We start from the raw sequence: 21017 nt of genomic DNA on the forward strand, positions 1-21017 counted from the left end.
GAGAATCCACCACAATCCTTGGTAATAGTTCCAATGGTTAATGATCCTCACTAGTAAAAATTTGTGTGTTATTTTCAGTCTGAATTTGTCTAGCTTCAACTTCCAGCCATTGAATCATGTTATACCTTTCTAAGATAGATTGAAGAACCTGTTATTAAATATTTGTCCCCCATGTAGGTACTTAGACTGTAATCACCCCTTAACCTTCGCTTGTTAAGGTAAACAAATTGATCTGCTTCAAGGTGTTTTCTCTTATCCTTTAATCATTCTTGTGGTTTTTCTCTGAACCCTCTCCAATTTATCAACATCCTTTCTTAACTATGGGCACCAAAACTAGACGCAGTTTTCCAAAAACGGTCGCACCAGTTCAAAATACAAAGGTAAAATAATCTCTTTACTCCTACTGGAGATTCCCCTGTTAATGCATCCAAGGATTGCTTTAGCCCTATTGGCCACAGCGTCACACTGGAAGTTCATGTGCAGCTGATTATCCACCACAACCCCCAACTCTTTTTTAGACTCCCTGCTTCCCAGGAAACTCCCCATTCTGTAGGTATGGCCAAAAATCTTTGTTCCAAGATATATACATTTACATTTGGCTTTATCAAAACACAGTTGTTTGTTTGCACTCAGTTTAGCAAGCAATATAGATTGTTCTGTATTAGCAACCAGTCCTCTTCATTAATTACCACTCCCTCAGTGTTAGTTACTGAAATGGCTTTAAGAAGTAAAAGGGTTTAGTTTGTTAACATTTTGTGCAAAGACTTGGAATCAAATTCAAGTCAGACATTGTGTACCACTGGTCCCATATTGAGTCTTGTGAATGCTCAGCCAATTACAAGATCACTTTGTTTGCCACCTATTTGGGAATAAGAGAGCGAAGAAAGCAGCCGTTTTGAAACAGATGGGCCTTAAACAGCAGAATAAAATGTAATTGACTGGCCCCCCAGCTACTCCTGAGTATGGTGCTTCTTATTTTATAAACCTGCTTAGTGCAGAACAGGCAGCTCAATTAGGGAACGCATTGTTTGTGCAGCATATTTGTCTTTTACATGATTAAAGGAAATTCTTTCCAGGTACTTGTATGTTTAGATTTATATATATAAATTTCCTTATATTTATACTTGGGTGTTTTGTTTTGTTTTCAAAGCATGTAATTGCTTTTAAAAACAATTTCCAGTTATTCAAACTCCTAGTTCACAGTAATCTGTCTGGAAGAATGTCATGTGGCCTACTGTCTAGGACCGGTGCTCTAGCTGTCAGTAGCATTACTCAGCTGTGCAGTGACACTAAACAGATTTAGCTGCTGAGCAGCAAGAACCTGTTGAAATGTGGTGAAGTGAGCCCTCCCAGAAGTTAAAAATACTTATTTGATCTGTTGATATGTGAAGCATGGCTCCCTGCCCCCGCCAGATACTATCTTTCCAACCATGCTTCTGGCAAAAAGCAGCTCTTGGCATTTACCTGTTTCCAGGAAAAGAGTGCAGTACGCTACCTTCTAAGGAAAACATCAGCAGTGATTTTACAGCAATTAACATCAACAACACAGCTGTGTGTGTGATAGCAATTGTTGTAATATATAATGCAGATGGGACACAGGCTATTTACCTTATGCCATCAAAGCCGGTCTCCACCAGTTGCTCCAGGTAAAATTTTCAAAATCAGCTAAAAACCCTATTGACTTGCAGTGCCCCCATGACACTTAAGTGACTCAGGCGCTTTTGAAAATGTTACCCTTAGTGGCTGTGTATCTCCCGGTTGCTCTAACATCAGACACACACGCAGGTACTTAGGACAACTAGCCTGCTGGTACTTGGGGCCTTAGAGGCTGGAATAAGCTCAAAAAAGGTAAATGTGTGAGTGAATGAAGAACTACTTCTCTAGATGAAAGAGAAACTGGCTAGCAAGGAAGTTCTCGTGACAAAAGAAGCTGGTTGTTCAGCGGGTGGGAACGATCAAAGAGTAGAACACAAGCTTCAAAGCGAGTGCTTAAAGACTAGGTTTAAATGCTCAAGAAAATACTAAATGAAGGAGTTTGGTTTCCCCAGGCTGCTAACGCATTTGTAGAAAGAAGTACATGTCTTAACAACTATCCTCAGTTCTCTATGCTATGGTGTATGAGTGCCTTAGGGCTTTTCTACACTGGCAATTAACAGCGCTGCAACTTTCTCGCTCAGGGCGGTGAAAAAACACCCCCCCGGAGCGCAGCACATTTCAGCATTGTAAGGCGCCAGTGTAAACAGTGACCCAGTGCTGGGAGCTTCGGCCCCCCCCCCGTGGAGGTAGGTTTTTTAGAGCGCTGGGAGAGAGCGCCGCGACCACACAAGGCACGTTAAAGCACTGCCGCGGCAGCGTTTTAGCGTTGCCGGTGTAGACTAGCCCTTAAGGTCACAAAAGGCTACCAAAGCGGGGGGAGTGATCAGAGACGGTCATAAGCCTCCAAGAAGAGCTGATAGTTCTTAGCAGACAACTGATTTTAAAAATGAAAATCACTGCAGTTGGGCAAGTGGCATGCTGAGTATGGCTTATGGCACTATATTCCAGTCTTTAGTTATAGCTGAATACTAGAAATGGATGGAAAACATTAAGCTCCTTTTGTCTACCTGCGTTACAAGGCCCTCCCCAGTGAGTGCTTCTTAGACCCACTCCTGGCCAAAGCCCTTCAGACACTAAACTGTTTTAATCCTGTATAATAAGGCCGTCTGTATTTTCTGTGCTGACCATAATGTTCTAGTCTTCCGGTCGGGTGGCAGGACCTTACTTGGTTATTTTGTTTCCTTCTTATCCGTATGTTATCAGCAACCACTGTTTGCTAGTTCTACCATGCAACTCATGGGCATGGAAGATAGGGTGTGTTGCCAATCACTTAAGAGGTGTTTACTTGACCTGGGAAAAAATGTCAGCCAAGTGGAAGTACTCTCAGAAACACTGGGCATTCAGAGCCTGATCCCAGGAGCCTGAAGTACAAGAGAGCCACAGAATGAAAACCCAACTGAACACACAAGAGAGCACTCTTAATGAGAAATATCATCCACCTGAAAATAAACAAGAAAATCATCTTATAAATGAGAATCAGATTAAAATAATTAGGTAGTGTCAAGGTAGGGCTGACAATTACAAAGCAATCTGTTATTGCTAGAATTACACGACTGTGCCATACCCATATGTTATGTGAAAGAATATGCTGTAAAGCAATGACCGCACAAAGAAAAAAAAATCTAAGAGTCTAGCACATGTTTGTGCAAGACAAATAAACATTGTCTAACAAAGAGGTCCATAAAACTGAACCAATTTTCAGCAACATCAAATCCTGTTAAACCTACACATTCCTTAACCACTTCACTTGACTGACATTGGTTCAAAGAGCAAGGACACCCCGCATCCTGAGCTGTACCTGGCCTATGCAACAGAAAGGGTGAAACAAAAAGGTGGAGTTCTAAAATGGACTCAGTTGTTCCCTGTTGCCTCGTTACACGAATTCAAAGTGACAGTTCATCAATTTGGTGAAAAGCGCCTAAGTGGGGCTTATATAGGGCACAAGCCTTGTGGGTAGCCCGGCAGGATGAATTTCACCGCCAGCAATTTCTTATCAGTGATAAACCCATATCACTTTCTGAGAAAGGGTGACCACGAATGCACACAATATTCCAGATAAGAATGAACCACCTACTGGTGGGTTGCTCTTTGCCCACAGCACTCCCTTCACAGTCAGATGGTTCCACAGCGACTGCTTCCTGGCCTGGCTCTTTAACACACTCCTCAGTGAGGAAGTTGACTGCATCTGTTAGGTCACCATTTGCGGCCTGAGAGGAAAAAAGGGTCGGGGGGGGGGGGGGGAAATAGCCAAGTACCCATTATTCCAGATTCTTTTATATACATCTGAATGAAAATCAACACCATCCACATGAAAGAGAACATGCTGGTACCAGGTCAGCTTTCTCCAGCCATGCGGCAAAGCTGACTGCCAAGGAGTTAAAATTTTAAAGCTGAAAAATTTCTCAGATGATAAATAATTAGCGTTCATTCTACACCTTAAGTGTCATTCAGTCAACTCTGGTTTCCTTAAAAGAGATTAGAGCATTCACAGGCTCTAATATCAGCAAGGTACTTAAGCACATACTTAACTTTAAGCATCTGAGTAGCCCACTGAAATGAGACTACTCATGTGCTTAAAGTTAGGCACGTGCCTAAGCATTTTACTCAACTGGGGCCTTATTAATGGGTAGAAATTTATTAGAGCATAAGCTTTCGTGGGCTACAGCCCACTTCTTCGGATGCATATAGCTCTAAGGTGCCACAAGTACTCCCGTTCTTTTTGCGGATACAGACTAACACGGCTGCTACTCTGAAACCTGTCATTAATGGGTAGGAGCACTGTGTCCTCAAAAAGTCATGAGTGTGGCCCTCTGCATTGCTTTATAATTGTAGGAATGTGTAAAGAAACTACAGGAACCATATGTTAAACACAGAGCATACAGCCCATATCACAAGAGAAAGAACTTAAAATAACATGGGTAGACAGACCTATTTAGTTTTAGGGAACAAAGCAATGTTAAAATTTACAAACAAAAAGCTTTTTCCCTCCCAAAACTCTATAATCAATTAATTCACATTACAACAACTCCCACTTGAAGAAACATTGAAGGGGATTTTTTGTTTGTTATTTGTTAGTTTCCTTCTTTTTTTAAAAAAGTCTCCTCATGCAGTCAGCAGCAACAGCCACCTCCTGGCTGACAGGCCTCCTCAAGAGAACAGACTCCAATGGTCCCAGACTAGATAATATTAGCGCTGTATTACCCTTCAGTCCCTCCCTGTTTTCTGCTGCAATTTATAATGCACACTATGATTTATAGTAGGGATCTTTCCAGGAAAGTGTTTCTTCTTCTACTCAGGACCTCTCATGTGCCTCTTTATAGCATATGCTGTTCTGCTCCCAGTTCTGGCAAAACGACCACAAGTCTGAAAGCACAAACCACAAGTCTGTGGTGGTTGTTTCAGCTGTGGAGAATTGTGAAGACTGTTTAGCTGAAGTAAAACTTATTTTACCCCACATTTTTATTTATTGTTATGCTTCAGTACATACATGAAAAAGCCCACTTGAGCCAAACCTCAGTGTTTCCGGAAATGATTACAGCATCTCAGCATAATACTTGTTGTAGTTGCAGAACAGGTTCTTAAAGCCTACTGCTGGAAAAGTATGGGAACTGCTCCTGTTATAGTTTGATTCAAAATTTAGAAGAATGGATATTAATCCAAAGAAGAGTTACTTCCTTCCAGCCATAACATCATATGCGGCACTCATGTATCCACCCACACAGGCCTCTCATGTCTTTAAAATAACAGAAGTTAGACAGGGAATAACTTAATAGGTGACTTGGTCCATTCTCCTGTGTGGACAGAATCAGGGCCGGCTCCAGGCACCTGCTGAGCAAGCTGGTGCTTGGGGCGGCAGATTGTTGGAGGCGGCACTCTGCACAATCCTAGAGCGGCACGGCCGCTTTTTTTTTTTGTTCTTGTTCCGCTCCTGCCACCCTGTAGGGGACAGCGGCACGGAGAACCAGAGCGCCCTGCAGGGCAGTCCTCTTCCTTCCCTCTCTGCCGACCGGAGCGGAGCCCTCGCGGCAGGCGGCGGCGCAGCGGGAGGGGCCGCGTGGCAGTGCCCCTGCTGTAGCCCTGGCCGCCCCCTTCTCTCTCTCTCCCGCGCCGCAGGTTTTTTTTTTTGCTTTGCCGTTCTGGCTGCCCTGTTTTTTTTTGGGGTGCGGCCAAAAAGCCAGAGCCGGCCCTGAACAGAATTGCTCCCTGTAGCACATATTCTACTATTTTTGTCGAGTCCAGTTTTGAACATCTCAAGCAAGGCAGTATTCTAATATCTGCATATTACAAATGCCAAACAAATATTTGGAGTTTAAATGCTATTTACAGAAAGCTCATATACCTGTTAAAGCTTGAAGCAGCGCACACAACAAGACAAAGTCAGCTGAGAATAGAACAACGACGACTTTCACAGTATCTCCGCAAAGCATACTAACCTTCAGGGCTGCATGAAGGAACGAGGGATCCTGAATTCCTGTGATTTCTCCCAAGCGGTTTAAGAGCATTTGGCAATTCTGTGTTACAAAGGACAAAGAAAGTTCATGTAAGGAGGTGAATGAGAAAGACACCAAGCTTCTGCCGCGCGTCTTGTCAGGGGCTTATGATTTTGACTAACACAAGACCCAGCACCCTGAGATAATGACACTGTCAGACTTGAATCTGAATATGTTAGAATTCTTCCAACGGGTTTACAGACTAACATTAATTTTTGTTTGTATTTAAAAGAGAATGTTAAAAGGCATATCTGAGAAGAAATGGTAAAAATGCCAATAGTTACACTGGGGGAGAGGGGCAGGGCAGGGCATCAGTGCCCCATGTAAATCAATCCTCTCAAAGAGAAGCAGCATGTGCATTAGGACATATAAGGAGCCCAGGGAATGTGTGTGGGTTTGATGGAGGGCTATTTTAAGCCTAGTTGCACATGCCATTTGTGTGTGTCACTTCTCACTTACAATAAGGTGACAGAGATATAGAGCACAGTGGGCCTGGAGAATCCTCTTCCCCTCCTCCCACAAGAAGCTCTGAATTTTTGGTTAGCTAGCTGCTTGTTGGTTGAGTTACCACTCAAAAATCTTTCAATACAGAGACTGCAACCAACCCTTGACCATGAAAGACATTATTTTAGGTTTCAAGTTCTCTCTCTTCTTTTTGTTGTTAAACATCAGGAGTAAATTATATCAGAAATACAGAAATTTCACATCTGTGACCCTATGCAGAGTTCCTCAGCGTTTTATTCCACATTCCCCTTATTTACTGTGTCTGAGGTTGCTATGGGGGATAAGGAGGCAGTCCAGACTGTGGAGTTGTCAATATTGGGGTGACATGCAGTTTCACAGGTCTTTTTTACTGAGTCTAGATGGTGCAGCATGTCTACTTTTCCAGTGCCTGGCCAAGACAGGGGCTGTAATGAGAATGAGATGGCTGAAGCTCAAACCGGATAAGACGGAGGGGATTCTCGCTGGTTGTGGAAGCAGCTCAAGAGCATGGTGGGGACAGTGGGAGATAGCCACTCTTTGTCAATTAAGTTTGCAACTGAGAAAAGCTCAAGGAGCAGTCAAGGGGCCAGATGTCGCAGATGGCTTTGGTGGCCAGAAATCTTTTTTTCCAACCTGCATTTGGTCTTGTGATAGATTCTTTGTTGAGAATCCTTGTCAGAGCAATCCAGGCCTTTCCAACCTCCAGACTGAATTATTATGAAAGGCAGATGGGGCTGCCCTTGACCACTACAGCTGGTGCAAAATGTGGAAGCCAGCCAGCTAAAAGTTATTAGCCTGAGGGAGTTCATGACACCAGTTTTCTACAGATCACACTGTGGTCCTATTCACTTCAGAATGAGTCAAACAATACTAGTCAGGAATGGTCAGCACTTGGTCTGTTGGATCTGAAAGCCTAGGGCTCCAACAACAGCATGGTGAAAGATGCCTTTCAGCCTTACAGGTAGACAAAAGCATTCATCTACTGCACAGAGGTAACTCCAAAGTCTATGTGGATCACTGGACAAAGAATTTGTGGTAAATGAAGTAAGATAAAAGGGTTATATTTTATCGGTAAATGTCAAACTTGAATTTCATCACACACACATAAACTGACCAAAAAATATTTCCATAGATAATTACTGAAACTTACAGATAGAAAGAGTAAGAAAAATGCTACATGAGAATTTATTAGAGTTTGATCTATGGATATTTAACTTTGTATATTTTGATATACAACGTTGACAATATGTGTTTTAATGGCTATAAAGCTTTAACTTTTGACTCTCAATATCTACTGTCACTATTGTCTGGTGCCCCATAATTTCCTGCAACTGAGAATCTGAACAGATAAAAATGAAAAAATGTTTTAAAATAATCAATATTATCCATTAAATTATCACAAAACAAAAACTGAATTCTGCCAAGCCTAATGATAATCACTCACAGCATATCTGAAACTTAATACAGACGCCGCCTGACTTACCCAATCGTTCCCTTCCGGAAAGCCTTGTATAACTCAAATTTGACATAAGTCGGAAACGTATACCCATATGTTACGCAAAAATTTCCACAACTTGAAAATCCTATTTCTGGCTTATGGAACTTCTTCCGTAAGTGTGAATTTGCGCAAGTAACCTGGGGAGCATCTGTAAATGCTTCATATAGACCTAGTTACTTTGTATTAAGTGCCAGTTCTGGCATAAATACTGACTCAAAGGACTGTCCTTTTGTAGCAGTGGTCATCAGCTTTACTGTCTAAGCATCCCAGTGCTATGAATAACTTTAGAGACAGCACTGAGCTAGGGGGGGGTCAATTGTCCATAAAGAGTCAGAGCTCTTGATTATTCTAGTCCGTGACAATTCTTCCTGCATAAGAAACATTTCAGCAGCCTTCTAGCTCTAGCATTTGGTTTCAACTGGAATTAGAGACAGTGAGATACAGCTTTGCAATGCAGCAATCGGGAGTGTAGGAAAGACATTAGCACCCAGAGAGAAATCTCCATCATCACTTCTGACATACTTGATGCTAACGAGGCTCTTTAGAAGCCCACCCTCAGTCCTATCCAGAGAGTTTTAATCTCACCAATTTGTACAATTATTTGATCCTAAATCTATTGCTCTGCAATTCCACTGTAAGATTCTTCCCATAGTCTGATAAGACTAACAGTAACTCTACACATTCAGATCTAATTTGAGTCATGTTTTCCTAGAGGAATTAAGCAAGTCACCTTTGTTTCCAACCATCCATCCAAAGTACAAACAGCAGTCATTCAATTGCTGCTATTTCACTTAGAAACATTATCAAACAGCAACATGGCTTTGGAGAAATGGGTGCACCACAGTGCTTGCCCCGAAGAGCTCACATTCTTTATCCTTTTCATAATCTACAATATATAAAAAGCTAAAACTACAAATATCAAAAATTATTGAGAATGCACTGAGTAAAAACCAATCTTACTGCTCTCCCTCCCCCCCGATACACACTTAGGTTAATTCTTGGATAAAAACTCTCCCTATCCCCAAAGCGACTCCTGAGAAAAAAGAAACAGGAAATTCTTATGACTAGCAGGCAGTAGAATGGGAAATTGCATGCTGATCTAATGCCAACATTCTGAGGATCAGGGTTGCAGTCCTTTCACAAAGGCAAACCAATTATATCATGTTTCTAATTTTGCTGCCACACCAAGTTGTATTCCAGTTGCTTAACTCCCCTTTGCGCTGCAGGGCATTTTCTTTTCTTTTTTCGGTCTGGAGGAAAACTCAACATAAACCTTTTACCTACGTCTAACTCACGTTAATAAAAAACACACAATAACTAAACACAAGCCAGGACAAGACATGTTGCGTGCTCAACAAGGAACAGTTTTACCGTGAAAGAGGGACTAAGCAACTAGAGTCAACAGGCAACTCTCTGTCTTAAGTGACCTTTATGGACGTATCCCGAAGGCTTCTGGTGGAATTTTATCCAACCTTTAGTTAAAGACCATTTCCTACTCACTAATCAGTTTGTGTTGTTCCTCTGGGTCTCCACTAAGGCACAATTTATTGCACTAGCATGTCAGTCACAAGACTAGGGTTTAGCAACTGAAGGTTTCCTCTGTACAACATACTGAGAGGGTTTGCATTCATGGCAAACCACCACTGGCAAGTGCCAACACATCTGCATTGGCATGTTTTAAGTGTCATATTTATTAAATGGTTTAAAAATCCCCACGCTGTTCTGACTAGTCTTTGTGTTGTGCCACCTCGGAAACTGGACATATGTAATGGAAACAATTATAATATATGGCAGCACCACAAACGTGCCTGGCACGTTACAAGAAAGGGAGTCCCTTCCCAGAAGAACTTACAATACACGTTAAGACTATAGCAACAGAATAGGATGATAAACAACAAGGGGCTGACAGAGGGGAAGATGATGGTGTAATCAGCTAAGGGAGTCATGAGAGTCCTAGATTTGTTGTTTTAAAATGGCTATGGAATATAAACTACCTGAAGTAATATGCTTTGAGGAGAGATTTAAAGCAGGAAAGGCTAGAGGCAGGATAGACGGCAGAAATAGCAGTCTGCATGAAGGACAACACAGTGGCCTGCATGGAAGCAGCACACAAGATAGGTGACCTTTACCAACTGCATTTTAACTTCACATTTATCATGCTTGGAAAATAGATATCAAGAAGATTAAAAACCTACAGATGGACATTAACAACAATTCCAGCATTTGTGCAGTAAATTGTGCAGTAGATTGAAGGATGAAAATAGTTGGCCATTGCTTTAATGTACATATGCAGACTCTGAGTCTTGTACAATTTTGACATTAGAACTGCATAAATACTGCACAATTAGAACACACACAAAATCAATTGCCTGTTCCCACTGATTTCTCCAATGCAGAACCCACAGCCAAATTATCTCAAGAACATAGTTCCCTGAAGATCTTGGATTCGGCTGAAGTCCCTGGCCTTTCAAACTTAAATGAGATTGAAAGTGAATCTATTCATGTTCTCTTCATGTTACAGATGTCTATGGACATACAACTTGCATCCTTCAGAACAGTTTTAATTGGTCCTCTAAAGGCAAGTAATACAACCTACATTAAAAAAGCCTTCAGAAGATGAGTCTTTGTACATGGCATAGAAGTTAAAGGTGGCTGTTTTAATAATGGCAAGAGGTAAAATGAATTACTGAGGAGTTTTATAGACAGAAATGGTGTCCACAGACTTCACAGATTCCAAGGCCAGAAGGGACCATTATGATCATCTATATCTATATAACACAGGCCAGAAAACTTCCCCAAAATAATTCCTAGAGCAGATTTTAGAAAAATATCCAATCTTGATTTAAAAATTATCAGTGATGGTGAATCCACCACTGCCCTTGGTAAATTGTTCCAATGGTAAATTACTCTCACCATTAAGACTAACAGATCTGTTAATCTTTAAGGTGCCACCAGACTCCTTGTTGTTTTTGTAGATACAGACTAACATGGCTACCCCCTGATACTTCTCACCATTAAAAATTTACACTTTATTGCCAGTCTGAATTTGTCTAGCTTCAACTTGGATCATGTTTTGGATGGATTATCCATCTATTGAATCATGTTATACCTTTCTCTGTGAAACTGAGAAGCACATTATTAAATATTTGTTCCCCATGGAGATACTTCCCCTAGTGTATTCCCAAACATTCTTCCCAGTTGGGCAGCAAGATAGAGGGATAGAATAGGTTTTCAGAAAGTTATTTCTTGCAAATTATTTTATCCCTATGTACTAATCCACCAAAAAAAATGTAAAAGTGGAATCCCAAGAAAATTCTAAGTCATTCCAGTGATGTCTGGTAGTAGTTTGCTTGTTTGTTTTCTTTTGTTTTTGTTTGTTTAAATGTAGCACTTCAGTCACTAATGAAACAAGACACAATTCATGCTGTTAACAGCAAAAGTGTACTTTAGAATGCAGACAGATAAATATTCACTGGGGTTAGCCTCCTTCATGGAGACAGAAATTCATACTTCCATAGCTGTTCTTTTCAATGGCCTGCAGGAATCAAGTGGGGGGGAGGGTGGTAGGGGGGAGATCCTCAGTGGGATTCCTAGTGTGCAGATGTTCTTTGTAGACACCTGCCCTGTTACTAATTGATCCCTCCAACGGCACCCTTGGCAGACAGCATAAGGAATGAATGGGCCATGGAGCTCGAACTCTTTTCTTCACTTTAGACATGTCCCGCCAAGTCAGTGTTGAGGCACATTGGCAGTGGCAACATACAGAGATGAGGGAAGCTCGCATTGTCACTGCTTGTCCCGTACACCTTCCATAGAATAATTCAGTCTTCAGCACGGTCAAGCAGCAACCTTATACTAAACTTCCCTTCCCCCGGGATACTTTTACTGCTCCCACTTAAGGATTCAAGCATGGGTCACTGTTCACCACAGGCCTGATCCAAAGCCCACTGAAGTCAAAAGAAAAACACTCACTGATAGAAGCTGGAAGCACCCAGTCATTATGACATTTCGGGGTGCAATCCAAACCAGTGAGAGGCTGTCACTCCTGCCCTGCAACCTGGGGGGCCTCGCAATGCTTTGCTGCTGTAGCTCCCAACCTGGGCCACTCACAACCAGCATCCTGAGTGTCTGTGTCCAGCCTTAGCCTTGGTCCAGCAACTCTGACCCAAACAGTCTGTCAGCAAACACCAAGCCACACTCTGGCTTTCAGCAGTCTTGGCTACTACTTGCAGGGTGACCCCAACACACTCCCTGTCCTGGATTCTCCCCCCAAAAAACATGTGTTCTGCACTGTCCAGCCCTCTGCTGGTATATTAGGTCTGTTGCCCCTCTAAGGGGATCAATATACCACAGTCTGCGACCTTAAATGAAGCTACCCCAAAACAATTCATAATCCTGGATTAGTTTTAATTAAAGAAAAAAGGAAAACTAGTTTATTTAACTATAAGGAGTATAAGTATAAAGCACAAAAGTCAAAAATGGTTGCAAGAAAAAAAGATAAAATGCTTCCTAGTACTAAACTTAACAAGTTTGACTTGGTTCAAGGTGAAGACCCTTACCACATGCTTCCAGCAACATTGCTGACCAAATTCTCAGGCCAGGATCTGCTCCCAAAGTCCAATGGCTGTTTCTTTTGCCTTTTGGGTGAAAAGGTGAGAGATAGATAGGGAAAGATAATTTGGGGTGTTTTGCCCCTCACCTTTGAAAAGCATTTTCCTGAGGGTTACCCCTAGTTAAAGTTCATTCCTGCTGTGAGGATGGAGTCAAGAAACCTGGTGGTGAAAGAGGTTCCATAGTATTTGCTACGATTCTGATCTTTTTGTTTCTGCCCCCTTTCCTTGCCACAGAATGACCAGCTGATAAATGATGGCCTATCAGCTTTGATGACAGCTGGCTAGAAGCATCAGCTTTGTCTTTTGTCTTTGAGAAACAGGTTTACCCACTCCCCAAATTTGTCTGGTAAACACACTTCAATCATGATTTTAGCTTACGTTCATAACTTTACATATAACGTTGTCACATACATTTCACCATGATATTACTGACCAGCAGGTTATTCGTTTTCAAATGATATCTTACAAGCCATATTGTGAACAAAGATTATTACAACCATGTGTAGGGTGTGAATACAGGGGTGCACTTGGGTGCAGTCACTCCCAAGCAAGATCTTCACCAGACACATGAAGTGCCATAGTCAAGGTGTTATGAAAGCTGTGTCCATTCCTTCTCAGATGCACAGGTGTGGGGAAGAAAATAAAGACATCACAAATGATTTCAGTCCAACCAGTCGAGACGAACATTCACGCTTAAAAAAACTTTATTAATAGCTTTGATCTCTCAAATCTTAAAATTCTTCCCATTTGACACTAGCTAGCTAACATGAACGGTTTTAAAATCACGTACAATGTTAAGCCACAAATATATGGATGTTACTAAAGCAAACCGATGGCAGAACATGACTCATGTTAGCATCTGTCCATACCCAGCAAATCATCCCTATATTATAGGGAACATCATCATTCCTCAAAGATGCTACAAGTCTGCCAAAGAGATCTCTTGCCCTTCACAAAATAAATTGATGACATCATGACCGGCCGATAAAGTAAATGCCACAACACGGTTAACATTGTGTGTTAACCGTGTTGTGGCATTTACTTTATCGGCCGGTCATGATGTCATCAATTTATAAAGAAAAGAAATTTGTAAAATGCACTAAACGGGTACATACTGCATAAGTGCCATATACTGTATTAGCCTTTTTATTTAACTGAAAAGATGAAAAAGTAAAGCGCATCGGCTGAACTTTTCTGGTACGACTCTTTTGGAGCCGGTGTGGAATACTTTTGAGTTGAAATTCCGGGATATAATAGAACTAAAGGAAGGAATTATTGGGGCTCGTTAACCTTTTGTGGTGGTCATGGAACTAACCTCCTCCCTCTCTGCTCCCATCACCCAGGGGCGGCTCTATGTTTTTTGCCACCCCAAGCACGGCAGTCAGGTGGCCTTTGGCGGCACGCCTGCGGACGGTCCGCCGGTCCCACGGATTCGGCGACATTTCTGCGGTTGATCTGCCGGTCCCGCGCCTTCGGCACCCGCCACCGAATGGCCGCTGAAGCCCGGGACCGGCGGATCTCCCGCAGACGTGCCGCCGAAGGCCGCCTGACCGCCGCCCTCACCGCGACCCGCACGCCGCCCCCCGCGGCTTGCCGCCCCAGGCACGGGCTTGCTGCGCTGGTGCCCGGAGCCGCCCCCGCCATCCTCCCCCAGCAGGTGTTGGGGTTTGGTCGAAGCCGGCCCTGGGCCAGGGGAATGAAAACCACACCTGGGGGTGACGAGCCAAGGGGACCCCCGGTTTGCAGCACCCCGGGGCGCTCAGCCCTGAGGTCGGCGCGGCCTCCCCGGGGAGCGGGGACGGGTCCAGGCAGCGGGGGACGACGGGCAGGAAACAGACAAGCCGGGTGGAAGAGCCCGTGGGCGGCGCCCCCCGGGGTCCCCTGAAAGCCCGCCGCCCGGGGCCGCCCCGCAGCGTGGGCCCCAGCCAGAGCCCCGGGCCGGGCCCGCCCCGCATCTCTGCCCCCCAGCAGCGGGCGCGGCCCGGGGCGGGGCGGGGCGGGGCTCCCAGCTACACCGTGGGGATCGCAGGGGGGCCCGGCCGCTATCGCCCCCCCAGGTGAGCAGGATCCCAGTGCTCCCCTCCCCGGGCTCTCACCCTGCCCTGGCTCTCGGCGGCGCCCGCCTCGGCCTCGGCCTCGGCCTGCAGCTCCGCCGTCATCCCGGGCCCCGCTCGGCCGCCGCCGCCCGAGCCCAGCCAGCCGGGCCGCGGGAAACGCTGCGCGCGCCCCCGCCGCCCGGGGCCGCGCCCGCCCGCTCGCTCGCTCCTCAGCACTGCCGAGCACCTTCCCCCCCCCCCCCCGGGCACGCGGCGCGCCCCCGCCGGGCACTGCCTTCGGGGAGCCCCGCCCACCGCTGGGCACAGCCCCCCCATCCCCAAACACCCTCCTCGCAGAGGGGAACAGCCCCCCCGCTCCGTGGGCACAGCCCAGGAGGCTCCCTGAGGTGGGCACAGCCCCCCTCCGTGCTGGAAGGGAGTCACTGATGAGACAGTCCCCACCCCCTGGCACGACAGTGACACCCCTCACCCCCTGGTACCCCTTCACCCCCTGCCAGCCATCCCCTGGCACCGGCACCCCACTGAGGGGGCCACGCTCCAACGCCCCCAGCGCAGCACCGCGAGCTTCCCCCAGCATCGTAACGCCCTGGCCCATCTCCCCCCAGCGGGCTGAGCCCGGGCTGGGTCACAGCCCTGCCTCGCCCCAAGCGGCACAAGGCTGCCACCCCATTTCCAACCCATAGAAACCTGGTACCTGCTCTCGTACTCCAGGCAGCTCACGGAAAGCTCAAATCGCTGGAATCCTGATGAAAAGTAAACAAGCGTCCATGGGGCCGTACAGCTAGCTAGCGAGGGTAGTCATCGGCCCCGTTCCCACAGTGTCTGAGCACCTCACAGTCCTTATGCAGTTTGGGGAATGCTATTATCCCCACTTTACAGATAGGGAACTGAGGCACAGAGAGACTAAGTACTTACCTACCGGTCATCTTACTTACGGGTCATCGGTGGCAGATCAGGGATTTAACCTAGGTTACCCCCTCCTAGGCTAGTGCTCTAACCCGTGGCCTTCCCCTCTTCCCTAAAACAGTATTCCCTTCCACAGCAACCCTCATAAAAGGGTGGACCTGGCTGCATGCTCCGAGATTCTGTCTAGTTCAGACTGTCCAAACCCCACTGCACTGTTACATCATTGGGTCACTTCAAACCATCACCTAGAAACCGCCTCACCTGTTTGAGCTGATTAACTATCGTACTGGCTAGCCGAGCTCTGGTTCTTTAGATATTGCTTCTGGGCTAGATATTTATTTTTGAGCGTTGTAAACCTGAGCACTCATTACACTGCCTCGGACGAAGTGGGTATTCACCCATGAAAGCTTATGCTCCAATATGTCTGTTAATCTAGAAGGTGCCACAGGACTCTTTGTCACTCATTACTAAGATTGTAAGCTCTTTGGGATGGACTATCGTTTTGGTCTGTGCATGTACAGGACCTAGCACAGTGGGTCCTAGCCCATATACTAGGGCTCCCAGGTGCTACTGCAATATAAAGAATAATAGTAGGAGAGAAGCAGCCCTGGAAACTCTCTGTGGAGGTTGATGTTTTAGACTGGAGGACTACATGCTATTTATGGGACTGCAACTGTTGCATGGCTGGGCTTTTGTCCTCTCATGTTCACAAAGTGCAATTCTCAAGGCTTTGGTGAAACATGCCTTATTCTGGTGCTGCTATCCCTTTCCCGGGCAGGCAGATGAGGTTTTGTAACAAAATATTTTGAAAGCATCTAACCGTCCCAGAAATATTGTCATGAAAGTGTTTTGAAAATATGTCAATAAAGACAGTGCTTGTTTGGCTGTAAACATCCCCCTGCCCTGAGGGAAACCCAAACACTGCAGCTTGGGCTTAGCATGGGAAAGCTAGAAAAGTGTCCAGAAAGAAACGGAAATGAAACTGAGTTGTTCTGTTCACTGGCCCAGCTCAGTGAATTGAAAAACGTGCCCACATCAATGCAGGAAAGGAAAGGAGAATAGTAAAATTCAATCAGTTTTACTGATATGATGCAGGAAGGCTGTGCATTTGCAAAAATATATATATGGGGCTAAATCCTCTGCTATGGGTGATGGCCTAGGGCACCAGAAGGGTTGCCAAACTGGCTTTAATCCATCTCTGCACTCCTGATCTTGGACTAGTTTTGTACCAGCCCAAACCAGCGGTGTAAATTGGGGCAACCAAGGGAGGAATCTGGCATTTGGGGCTGGTCTAGCCCACATTTCTCTGGCCACGCAGCCTGAGGGATGTGGCAGAGAAACTGTGCACCAAAGGAAGATACTCCCTCTCCCTTAGGGTGGTCAACCTGTAGGCAGCACACTAACTTTAGGTTCCTCTCTGCTGGTTGTGGTGCAAAGTGTCCTTTCATCAAGAAAAAAAATCCAGGCTGTATTTTTTTAATCTGCCAGCATTCCATGAAACTGCACAGCTCTGGCTGAAGTGTTTTCCCTACTTTGCCTTCCAAATGGCTGGAGCTGCAGTAGCTATTAGCATTCATTATAGGCTATTTTCTAGACTAGTTCTCTCTTCCTAGAGACAGTTGTTGCTTGTGCCTTATGAAGTGGAGCTCCATGTTCGGACAAATGCCTTTCTACAGGATTAAAAGCTGTCGACGTGCAGGTAGTTCTGACTGATTGGAAGGTTGGGTTGTCCCCTTTATCTGTTAGTGACTGACTTTCACTAGACAACCAGTACTAGGAACACAGCAAGGGGGACTTTCCTTGCCCCTTAGTTCAAAGTGCCACGCCTTTCAGAGCATTCATGAGCTGGTAATTCCACCAACCATGTGGAGAAAGCCTAGAACATTAGTTACATAATAGCTTTACATGTCCGAGATGCGTAGGTGTGTCACACCTGCTATGTACTTTTCATTAACATAGGGTTACCATATCTAATAAATAAAAAAAGAGGACCCTCCACGGGCCCTGGCCCCGCCCATTTCCCCACCCCAGCCCCAACTCCACCCCTCCCCCGCCCTAACTCCGCCCACTCCCAGCCACGCGGAAAGGGCTGCCCGAGCACTACCGGCTTCACGGTTTGCCGGGCAGCCCCCAGACCCTGTGCCCCCAGCCGGCGCGTCCCCAGCGCAGCTGGAGCCCGGGAGGGGAAGTGCCCAGCCGGGGGCGCAGGGTCTGGAGGCTGCCTGGCAAACCGTGAAGCCGGTAGCGCTTGGGCTTTGGGTAGCCCCCTTGCCTCCGGACCCTGCGCCCCCAGCCGGGCACTTCCCCTCCCGGGCTCCGGCAGCGCAGGGTCTGGAGGCAAGGGGGCTGCCTGAAGCCCATAGCGCTCGGGCAGCTCGGCTCTTAAACAGAGCCGAAGAGTCAGGGGAGGAGCAGAGCCGCCATTTTCCCGGACATGTTCGGCTTTTTGGCAATTCCCCCCAGACGGGGGTTTGAGTGCCGAAAAGCCGGACATGTCCGGGAAAAAGAGGACGTATGGTAACCCTAATTAACAGCAGGGTAACTCATTAGAAAAGTTACATCATTGACTACTCTAACTTGAGGCTGCTACAGTTTACTCTCGTCTAACTTTTAAATTGATATGTGAATCTCATGCTGGTGAAGACATCAAATAAGTAACGCCAGAGAATAAAGTCCTCCGTTTCTCCACAGGGCGGGTACAGCACAAGCACTGGCAGTGCAAGCTCCTGCCATTCTGCACCCCGCCCATCTGCCTCTCGCCTGAACTGCAGGAGGGGTCTCCTCAAGAGTGAGAGGGGAATTCATGCTGCAGGACTTCTCTATTGGGATTGACAACAAGAGGGCCAGTTGTATTGGTGCTTGATACGGTTTGGACTGTTATCCAGTGGGGAATGGCCTGAGCCCAAGCTCTTTTCATACAGTCCACTAAGCAGCCACCCCATGGCAAAATTTGTGGCCACTACTTGAGCCCAGCCTTATCCAGGAGGTGCAGTCATAGTGTCTGGCTAAGGGGATATGCCCAACCCCTCCTTACCCCGAAGAACACACCAATCTAATTTCAGAAAGGGAAGTAAAAAAAACAACAACAACAACAACACCACAACAGAGAATCCAATAGCACTCACATAATAAGAGGAGACACATTTATAAAAGTTCTCTTGATCATCTTCTTATGAATCATTGTTGATTTTCTGTTACAAAAAAAGAAGCATGTTTAATGTAGTTGGTTTCCATAGTACGGGATCACCATTTCACCCTGCCTATCAAATTAAATCCTGACCTATCACATTTTTCCAGGGCTGATCATGACAACAACAACAACAAAAAGAGAGGAAAAAAAGCCACGTTTGTCACCAGGGCCACAAGGTGGCGCTCTGACTATGCTGACTTCATAAAACAAACAGTTTAGCTGGTACTTCAATTTAGGCCTGGTCTACACTACAGCGTTAGATCAACATAAGCTGCCTTACATCAACCTAATTACGTCAGCGTATACCCTATGGCCTTGTAAGTGCCCTACTACACCGACCTAATAACGCTACCTCCACCAGAGGCGTAGGTCTTATGTCGGTGTCGTTAAGGCGATGCAGTGTCCCTGCAGACGTAACTTACCTCTATTGCCTGTCATCCTGGAGCCGTGAAATTGACAAGAAAGCCAGCTCCCGGCTTCCCAGTCAGGCGGCTGCCCAGTTTCCACTCCAAGTCAGGCTGCTGCCTGGGCTCTCTACTCCTCGCAGGGAGTCCTGCTGCACCCCAGGGTCTTAGCTCCGCACTCCCAGCCAGGCTGCCGCCTGGGCTTTCTGCTCCCCTTTGGGAGCACGGCCGTTGACTGGCCTCCAGGCATGGATCTCCCCCTGCCCGGAACAGGGGGCAGCCACACTGGGCTTCTTGGCTCCCCACTAGGAACAGCATGGACCACCGCCGGGAGCCCAGCTTTCTCAGAGTTACAAAGAGTCTCCATTCCTGGTGTGTTTGTAACTGTGAGGTTCTACTGTATTTACGTGCATCCTTTGCAAACTGCTGCTTCCAACACGCAATGCTCCAGCTGCCTCCGAGTGGAAAGTTCAAACCTGAAACTACTTAAGATGAAGCACTGCATGCTGGGAGAGGTTCTCCCCATAGGTTGCTGTTCCTTGTTAAAAATGTGGCTAGCTGCTACATGCTTCATCTTACGCAAATTACGTGCAGGCCTCAGCTCCTGGGAAGTCACCACCTTTCAGGGAAGTTTGGGAGCTCAGTGAAGTCAGGCTCTGTTGTTCAACTGTGTTAATTCTAGTTGCTCATATCACCTTTACCTGAAACAGGTGATGAGTGGCAGTTTATAAAACAGACATAGTTGAGGCAGCTCAGATGAAATAAGTAAGTCCAGACATACACGAAACCACTTCCTGGTGGTACGATATAGTGCAGGGATTCGCAACCTTTGGCCCGTGGCCCGCCAGGGTAAGCACCCTGGCGGGCCAGACTCACCATCCCAGGCCAATGGGGGCTGCAGGAAGCAGCGGCCAGCACATCCCTCTGCCCACACCGCTTCCCAAAGCCCCCATTGGCCTCGAGCAGCAAACCGCGGCCAGTGGGAGCTGCGATTGGCCGAACCTGCGGACGCGGCAGGTAAACAAACTGGCCCGGCCCGCCAGGGTGCTTGGCGTGGCGAGCCGCGTGCGAAAGGTTGCCGATCCCTGATATAGTGAATAGCGGATTCTCTTTCCACGACGCAAAGGGCCATATTTTTAAAAGGTATTTAAACTCCCATTGAGTTAGAGACCAATGTGTTTTTGTGTGTCCTGTCTGCATCTTTAGGTGCCTAAATAAATGCTCTAAAAAAATCTGACCCAAGCATACTAAATAAAGCACATTCCAGAAGGAGCATTTCCTGTTGGTTACGTAGAGGACTTGCAGGTTCCAGAGAGCCACATCTCCACGTAGAAGTGTACAACACTGGGAAAGAAGGGGCAGGAGGAATAGGGGGCTAATCTGGAGATATGGAATATCTTAGGAAGTCCAAACTCCTAAGGACAGGAAAAATGGCTTTGCATAAGAGTATTAAAATACACTTTCAATTACTGCCGATGCATCTTCTTTTTCTATGCTTGCTTTCGTAGAGTTTGTTTGAACATTTTTGACTAAATGTATTTTTGTTGAAATATGGTGTTTTGCCAAAGTTGAAATGTTTTCACAGACACCTGTCAATTTCAGCTAAGTTTTTGCTGGGACAGTTTCTGAGGTCCAGGGCTCTCTGCTCATTTCTAACCAGAGCAAGAGAGAGGAATTGAAAGCCTGTCCTTTTCGGCACACTTGTATTTCATGCAATCATTTGAAAGGTTCTGTTTTCATTCCAATGCAAAGCATACAAGTTTTGAGTCCTCAAAAAGTT

The 21017-nt window shown here is 46.0% G+C and overlaps 1 protein-coding gene across 9 annotated transcripts in view; it reads right to left on the bottom strand.

Moving 5' to 3' along the window:
* The window catches only part of USP28 (ubiquitin specific peptidase 28), a 43598-nt gene extending 28683 nt beyond the window's left edge, over positions 1-14915 (bottom strand). For 3 of the 9 annotated variants that reach the window (XM_034754392.1, XM_034754391.1, XM_034754382.1), the window contains exons 1-3: positions 14777-14914; positions 6030-6107; positions 3671-3803 (exon numbers count right to left, since the gene is read on the bottom strand). In XM_034754392.1, the coding sequence (XP_034610283.1) occupies positions 3671-3803; positions 6030-6107; positions 14777-14839 (274 nt within the window). In that variant the 5' untranslated portion in view covers positions 14840-14914. Of the gene's footprint in view, positions 1-3670; positions 3804-6029; positions 6108-6370; positions 7028-8052; positions 8331-12626; positions 13106-14776 lie in introns of those variants that run through there. The other 6 variants (XM_034754389.1, XM_034754388.1, XM_034754384.1 and 3 more) reach the window with 5 other exon arrangements.
* Between the last annotated feature and the right edge of the window lie 6102 nt (positions 14916-21017).

The sequence above is a fragment of the Trachemys scripta genome, chromosome 21 (genome assembly GCF_013100865.1).
Source record: "Trachemys scripta elegans isolate TJP31775 chromosome 21, CAS_Tse_1.0, whole genome shotgun sequence".
Classification (NCBI taxonomy): domain Eukaryota; kingdom Metazoa; phylum Chordata; order Testudines; family Emydidae; genus Trachemys; species Trachemys scripta.